Raw genomic sequence first — 7,710 nt, 5'->3', positions numbered from 1 at the left:
CCGGTACCAGTAGTTCTTGTGGGTGGGGTTGTCTGGCTCTGGTTGGATCTGTTTGGTTGTGGTTCTAGCGGACTGGTGTGAAGATTCTGTTGGTGGGCCAGGGTTTAGGCGCTGGTTGGTCTAGTGGACTCAGAACTGAGGGGGTGTGGTCTAGTGAGGGGGGTGTGGTCTACTGAGGGGGTGTGGTCTAGTGAGGGGGTGTGGTCTAGTGAGGGGGGTGTGGTCTAGTGGACAGAGGACTGAGGGGGTCTGGTCTAGTGAGGGGGTGTGGTCTAGTGAGGGGGTGTGGTCTAGTGAGGGGGTGTGGTCTAGTGAGGGGGTGTAGTCTAGTGAGGGGGTGTGGTCTAGTGAGGGGGTGTAGTCTAGTGAGGGGGTGTAGTCTAGTGAGGGGGTGTGGTCTAGTGGACAGAGGACTGGGGCCGGGCGGCAGGGTGTGGTCGGCTGGCCGGATCCAGCTGCTCGTTGGGGACGGAGCGCCGGTTCTGGTCCGGTCGGCCGGTGGCCAGATACTTGGCTCTCATACTGGAGGTGTACTGGGGAGAGAGAGAGAGAGAGAGGGAGAGACAGAGAGAGAGAGAGAGAGAGGGAGAGACAGAGAGAGAGAGAGAGAGAGGGAGAGAGAGAGAGAGAGGGAGAGGGAGAGGGAGAGAGAGAGGTACAGGAGAACAAAGTGAGAGATCCGTCCATCATGTTTCTTTCCTGGAGGGTTAGAGTAGTGAGAGGGTTAGGGTTCCTAGTGAGAGGGTTAGGGTTCCTAGTGAGAGGGTTAGAGTAGTGAGAGGGTTAGGGTTCCTAGTGAGAGGGTTAGGGTTCCTAGTGAGAGGGTTAGGGTAGTGAGAGGGTTAGAGTAGAGAGAGGGTTAGAGTAGTGAGAGGGTTAGAGTAGAGAGAGGGTTAGAGTAGTGAGAGGGTTAGGGTTCCTAGTGAGAGGGTTAGGGTTCCTAGTGAGAGGGTTAGAGTAGTGAGAGGGTTAGAGTAGTGAGAGGGTTAGAGTAGAGAGAGGGTTAGGGTTCCTAGTGAGAGGGTTAGAGTAGTGAGAGGGTTAGGTTCCTAGTGAGAGGGTTAGAGTAGTGAGAGGGTTAGAGTAGTGAGAGGGTTAGGTTCCTAGTGAGAGGGTTAGAGTAGTGAGAGGGTTAGAGTAGTGAGAGGGTTAGAGTAGTGAGAGGGTTAGAGTAGTGAGAGGGTTAGGTTCCTAGTGAGAGGGTTAGAGTAGTGAGAGGGTTAGAGTAGTGAGAGGGTTAGGTTCCTAGTGAGAGGGTTAGAGTAGTGAGAGGGTTAGAGTAGTGAGAGGGTTAGAGAAGTGAGAGGGTTAGAGTAGTGAGAGGGTTAGAGAAGTGAGAGGGTTAGGTTCCTAGTGAGAGGGTTAGGGTAGTGAGAGGGTTAGAGTAGTGAGAGGGTTAGAGTAGTGAGAGGGTTAGGTTCCTAGTGAGAGGGTTAGAGTAGTGAGAGGGTTAGGTTCCTAGTGAGAGGGTTAGAGTAGTGAGAGGGTTAGAGTAGTGAGAGGGTTAGGTTCCTAGTGAGAGGGTTAGAGTAGTGAGAGGGTTAGAGTAGTGAGAGGGTTAGAGTAGTGAGAGGGTTAGAGTAGTGAGAGGGTTAGGTTCCTAGTGAGAGGGTTAGAGTAGTGAGAGGGTTAGAGTAGTGAGAGGGTTAGGTTCCTAGTGAGAGGGTTAGAGTAGTGAGAGGGTTAGAGTAGTGAGAGGGTTAGAGAAGTGAGAGGGTTAGAGTAGTGAGAGGGTTAGAGAAGTGAGAGGGTTAGGTTCCTAGTGAGAGGGTTAGAGTAGTGAGAGGGTTAGAGTAGTGAGAGGGTTAGAGTAGTGAGAGGGTTAGGTTCCTAGTGAGAGGGTTAGATTAGTGAGAGGGTTAGAGAAGTGAGAGGGTTAGGTTCCTAGTGAGAGGGTTAGAGTAGTGAGAGGGTTAGAGTAGTGAGAGGGTTAGAGTAGTGAGAGGGTTAGGGTTCCTAGTGAGGGGGTTAGAGTAGTGAGAGGGTTAGAGTTCCTAGTGAGGGGGTTAGAATAGTGAGAGGGTTAGGGTTCCTAGTGAGGGGGTTAGAGTAGTGAGAGGGTTAGAGTTCCTAGTGAGGGGGTTAGAGTAGTGAGAGGGTTAGAATAGTGAGAGGGTTAGAGTTCCTAGTGAGGGGGTTAGAGTAGTGAGAGGGTTAGGGTTCCTAGTGAGAGGGTTAGAGAAGTGAGAGGGTTAGGGTTCCTAGAGAGGGTTAGAGTAGTGAGAGGGTTAGAGTTCCTAGTGAGAGGGTTAGAGTAGTGAGAGGGTTAGAGTTCCTAGTGAGAGGGTTAGAGTAGTGAGAGGGTTAGAGTTCCTAGTGAGGGGGTTAGAGCTACCAGGGGAGGGGCAGAACAGGTGGATTATGTTGTTTACAAGTGCACAGTAGAGAAAGAGAGACACAGATAGAGAGAGATACAGAGAGAGATAGAGAGAGAGAGACTGTTTGGGTGGTTTGGTACTGCAACAGCATGACAACAGGAGAGAGACACACACACACACAAACACACACACACACACAGGTAGAACACTTCACAAGTCATTTGGACAGCCTGAGGTGGTGGATTAGGAACAGTTGCTATGACAACACTGATTAGGTGTTAATAGTTCTAGAACGTCTGATTAAGAAACGATGGGAGTTCTAGAACGTCTGATTAAGAAACGATGGGAGTTCTAGAACGTCTGATTAAGAAACGATGGGAGTTCTAGAACGTCTGATTAAGAAACGATGGGAGTTCTAGAACGTCTGATTAAGAAACGATGGGAGTTCTAGAACGTCTGATTAAGAAACGATGGGAGTTCTAGAACGTCTGATTAAGAAACAATGGGAGTTCTAGAACGTCTGATTAAGAAACGATGGGAGTTCTAGAACGTCTGATTAAGAAACAATGGGAGTTCTAGAACGTCTGATTAAGGCAGAAACCAGGTTTGCTCAGTCAGTGGTTGTAGTGTGGTTAGTTAGTTAGTTAGCTGATTTATCAGGTAGTTTCTGGTCTGATTGGTGATTGGTCGCCAGCATTCCAACACAAGATGGCCAGAGGCGGCATGTGGTTGCTATGGCTACAGCCAGGAGGAGCCCGTGGAGAGGCCCGCTAGGAACTACTGTGACTGGGTTATGGGGGGGAACAGATACAGCGAGACACATGCAGCTAGAGGACACACAGATACACTATGTGGACAAGAGGAGGAGGGGGGGGGTTCCCTGGGAGACACCTGTCAGTGTTGGACCTGGAAGGAGGTCAGAGCCACGTCACATGATGCTGGTCTGGGGACGACGGGACGGAAACGCTCAAATGACTTCCCGAGAGGGGGAGGGGCTAATTATCCAGATACATATGTGATTGGTGCGATGGACATCCTGGTAGTCTGATTGGTCAGAGGCAGACAGACAACCATTGGCCAATAACTAGAGTGGAAAGGCCGCGAGAAAACAGGTAGTCATAGTTACCATGCGGAACAACCCACAGAAAACTACACCTCCCATAATGCACTGGTGAGAGCATACTGAGGTGAGACTAACTGGGCGCCTACGTCAGAATTAGAGGGCATCCCATTGGTTGGAATAAGAATCACTCTTCTGTCAGAACCAATAGGAATAGACGGTCCAAATGTGGGCCGGAGCCCAGTCTACAAAAACCTCATAAAAAAAACAAAAAAACTGTCCACAAATCGGACGAGGTTTCCAAACGTCCAGGCTGCCGAAATGACCGTGAGAGAAAAGGTGTTCCACCCTGCAGGCGGAGAGAGATGACTGGTACGTTCCAATATCCACACTCCCATACTGGTATACCCCGCTACCCCCACTGCCCATGCAATACTCCCATACTGGTATACCCCGCTACCCCCACTGCCCATGCAATACTCCCATACTGGTATACCCCGCTACCCCCACTGCCCATGCAATACTCCCATACTGGTATACCCTGCTACCCCCACTGCCCATGCAATACTCCCATACTGGTATACCCCGCTACCCCCACTGCCCATGCAATACTCCCATACTGGTATACCCTGCTACCCCCACTGCCCATGCAATCTAGCAGTCACATCATTCTGCAGTCGTACTGTACAATGACTCGTTCTTGTCATGCCAGTGAAGAGAGTATACTCTGGTGCGGACATTGGCGTGTACCTCAGAAAGAGAGTGTGCACTACAAAGTATACACTTGCAGCGAGATGTATATAAATATGGGGTGGCTAACGTTCCAATATCCACACTTGCATACTTCAACCGAGTAATATACAGTAGTGTGGGTATTGGGACGCGTCCGGACGAGTATGTACTAGGAAGTGTGCACTTACAGAAGGTGGAGGGGACTCCCTGCCAATGAGGGGTGTGTTCTCACATCGCGGGGTCTGAAAGTTAGCATTCTGGCTCCTGAGGCACAAAACCAGAAGTTACTGAGGTCGCTGGGACAACCCTGCTCGTCAAAAAAGCACCGTCAGGACAGCACTTCGATCAGAATAAGGTTGTATTATGGTCAGAATAAGGTTGTATTATGGTCAGAATAAGGTTGCAGACCTGACCTGAGACGAAACAGCATCTACGTATACCTTACACTTCACCTCCCGACACCTCTCTTATGTTTTGCCTGTGTACTCTGCAGTGGTCTCTCTCTGACAGGACTGCAGTGGTCTCTCTCTGACAGGACTGCAGTGGTCTCTCTCTGACAGGACTGCAGTGGTCTCTCTCTGACAGGACTGCAGTGGTCTCTCTGACAGGATTGCAGAGGTCTCTCTCTAGATGCGATGCAGATGGGTTCTACGGCAGGCAGTGTTGGCCTGAGGGCCGAGAAGTACCCCCAGGGGTCGTTTGTGGTAGCTAGGGGCTAGTTCATGCTAGGGGCTAGTTCATGCTAGGGGCTAGAGTATGGGCTAGCTCACGCTAGGGGCTAGTTCATGCTAGGGGATAGAGTATGGGCGAGCTCACGCTAGGGGCTAGTTCACGCTAGGGGCTAGTTCACGCTAGGGGCTAGCTCATGCTAGGGGCTAGCTCATGCTAGGGGCTAGCTCATGCTAGGGGCTAGTTCATGCTAGGAGCTAGTTCATGCTAGGGGCTAGTTCATGCTAGGGGCTAGTTCATGCTAGGGGCTAGTTCATGCTAGGGGCTAGTTCATGCTAGGGGCTAGTTCATGCTAGGGGCTAGCTCATGCTAGGGGCTAGTTCATGCTAGGGGCTAGCTCATGCTAGGGGCTAGCTCATGCTAGGGGCTAGCTCATGCTAGGGGCTAGTTCATGCTAGGGGCTAGTTCATGCTAGGGGCTAGTTCATGCTAGGGGCTAGCTCATGCTAGGGGCTAGCTCATGCTAGGGGCTATCTCATGCTAGGGGCTAGTTCATGCTAGGGGCTAGTTCATGCTAGGGGCTAGCTCATGCTAGGGGCTAGAGCATGGTGGATCTAATTGTGTTGCAGGCAGTGTGGTAACTAAGGAGGAGGTAGTGGATGCTAGCTAACTCACATGTATGGTAGGTAGCTATCGTTTAGGGCAGGCAGGGGGCCATAAATGTATCCAGGGCAAGCTATGAGGCACATGTGCAGTACTAGAACTTTATGGCAATGCTCAGCCACGCATGCTAACTGCTATCTGTAGATGCTAACTCACATAGACTGTAGCCCTATGGCACTGGTAGCGCTGCATGCTAACTGACATACACCATCACTCTATGGGCCTACAAGCAGTAGACACTAACTAATATAAACAGAAACACAATGGGGCCGCTAGTGGTGGATGCTCACTGCTAGATGCTAACTCACATACACCGTAGCCCTATGCGACTGCTAGCCATGGATGCTAACTCACATGTACTCTGTGACGGGGGCATTGCTGACAGTGTGCGCGGTGGCCGGGAGGCTAGCCTCACTGCCGTAGCTGGACCCGCAACTGTAGAGGCTGGGCATGTGCACGCGGTACAGGTTGTCATGGGGACCGTGCGAGGCGCCAGCCTCCTCCTCTCCGTCCTCCTCATCCGTCCTTGGGCCGGGGTGGGGGGCGGGGCGGGGCCGGGGTGGGGGGTGAGGGAGGGAGAGTAGAGTGAGACAGATGGCAGAAGAGGAGAGAGAGGGAGGGAGGGTGAGCTCACACTCAGAAGAGGAGAGAGAGGGAGGGAGGGTGAGCTCACACTCAGAAGAGGAGAGAGAGGGGGGGGGGGGTGAACTCACACTCATGTGTGAGGGGGGGGGGGGGGGGTGAACTCACACTCAGAAGAGGAGAGAGAGGGAGGGAGGGTGAGCTCACACTCAGAAGAGGAGAGAGAGGGGGGGGGGGGTGAACTCACACTCAGAGGAGAGGGGGGGGGGGGTGAGCTCACACTCAGAAGAGGAGAGAGAGGGAGGGAGGGTGAGCTCACACTCAGAAGAGGAGAGAGAGGGGGGGGGGGGTGAACTCACACTCAGAGGAGAGGGGGGGGGGGGTGAGCTCACACTCAGAAGAGGAGAGAGAGGGAGGGAGGGTGAGCTCACACTCAGAAGAGGAGAGAGAGGGAGGGAGGGTGAGCTCACACTCAGAAGAGGAGAGAGAGGGAGGGAGGGTGAGCTCACACTCAGAAGAGGAGAGAGAGGGGGGGGGGGGGTGAACTCACACTCAGAAGAGGAGAGAGAGGGGGGGGGGGGGGTGAACTCACACTCAGAAGAGGAGAGAGAGGGGGGGGGGGGGTGAACTCACACTCAGAAGAGGAGAGAGAGGGGGGGGGGGGGTGAACTCACACTCAGAAGAGGAGAGAGAGGGGGGGGGGGGGGTGAACTCACACTCAGAAGAGGAGAGAGAGGGGGGGGGGGGGGTGAACTCACACTCAGAAGAGGAGAGAGAGGGAGGGAGGGTGAGCTCACACTCAGAAGAGGAGAGAGAGGGGGGGGGGGGGGTGAACTCACACTCAGAGGAGAGGGGGGGGGGGGGAGGGGGTAAACTGTAGAGTAACCCCCCCCCATCCCTGGGACCAGCAAGCCAGGCGAGAGAAACGGCTCATCTGGTTTCTACGGCAACGACGTTACACAACCAAATAAATATAGATAAACCTGACTCATGCAAATGAGAGATCACCATGGTAACTGAGTCACAGTCGGAGGAACAAATCGGTTAAAATGTCCAGAAATGATGAGAGAGAGAAAAACAACCCATGTAAAAAAGGCTGGTCAGAGAACAGTGCTGATACGTGGCCTCATCCCTCAGCTCAGGACTGGGCTGATCTCATCCCTCAGCTCAGGACTGGGCTGATCTCATCCCTCAGCTCAGGACTGGGCTGATCTCATCCCTCAGCTCAGGACTGGGCTGATCTCATCCCTCAGCTCAGGACTGGGCTGATCTCATCCCTCAGCTCAGGACTGGGCTGATCTCATCCCTCAGCTCAGGACTGGGCTGATCTCATCCCTCAGCTCAGGACTGGGCTGATCTCATCCCTCAGCTCAGGACTGGGCTGATCTCATCCCTCAGCTCAGGACTGGGCTGATCTCATCCCTCAGCTCAGGACTGGGCTGATCTCATCCCTCAGCTCAGGACTGGGCTGATCTCATCCCTCAGCTCAGGACTGGGCTGATCTCATCCCTCAGCTCAGGACTGGGCTGATCTCATCCCTCAGCTCAGGACTGGGCTGATCTCATCCCTCAGCTCAGGACTGGGCTGATCTCATCCCTCAGCTCAGGACTGGGCTGATCTCATCCCTCAGCTCAGGACTGGGCTGATCTCATCCCTCAGCTCAGGACTGGGCTGATCTCATCCCTCA

At 53.1% G+C, this 7,710-nt stretch overlaps 1 protein-coding gene across 1 annotated transcript in view; it reads right to left on the bottom strand.

Moving 5' to 3' along the window:
• Positions 1-398: 398 nt before the first annotated feature.
• The window catches only part of LOC311327260 (protein tweety homolog 3-like), a gene marked incomplete at both ends in the record, with an annotated part of 18,901 nt that continues 11,589 nt past the window's right edge, over positions 399-7,710 (bottom strand). Inside the window, 3 exons of the mRNA XM_084460293.1 lie at positions 399-533; positions 4,299-4,374; positions 5,796-5,966. Of these exons, the coding sequence (XP_084316419.1) occupies positions 399-533; positions 4,299-4,374; positions 5,796-5,966 (382 nt within the window). The remainder of the gene's footprint in view (positions 534-4,298; positions 4,375-5,795; positions 5,967-7,710) is intronic.

Source organism: Borostomias antarcticus (assembly GCF_949987555.1).
Source record: "Borostomias antarcticus genome assembly, chromosome: 31".
NCBI classification, from domain to species: Eukaryota; Metazoa; Chordata; class Actinopteri; order Stomiiformes; family Stomiidae; genus Borostomias; species Borostomias antarcticus.
The sequence above is the reverse complement of the archived record's forward strand: the minus strand, read 5'-3'. Positions and strand labels throughout refer to the sequence as shown.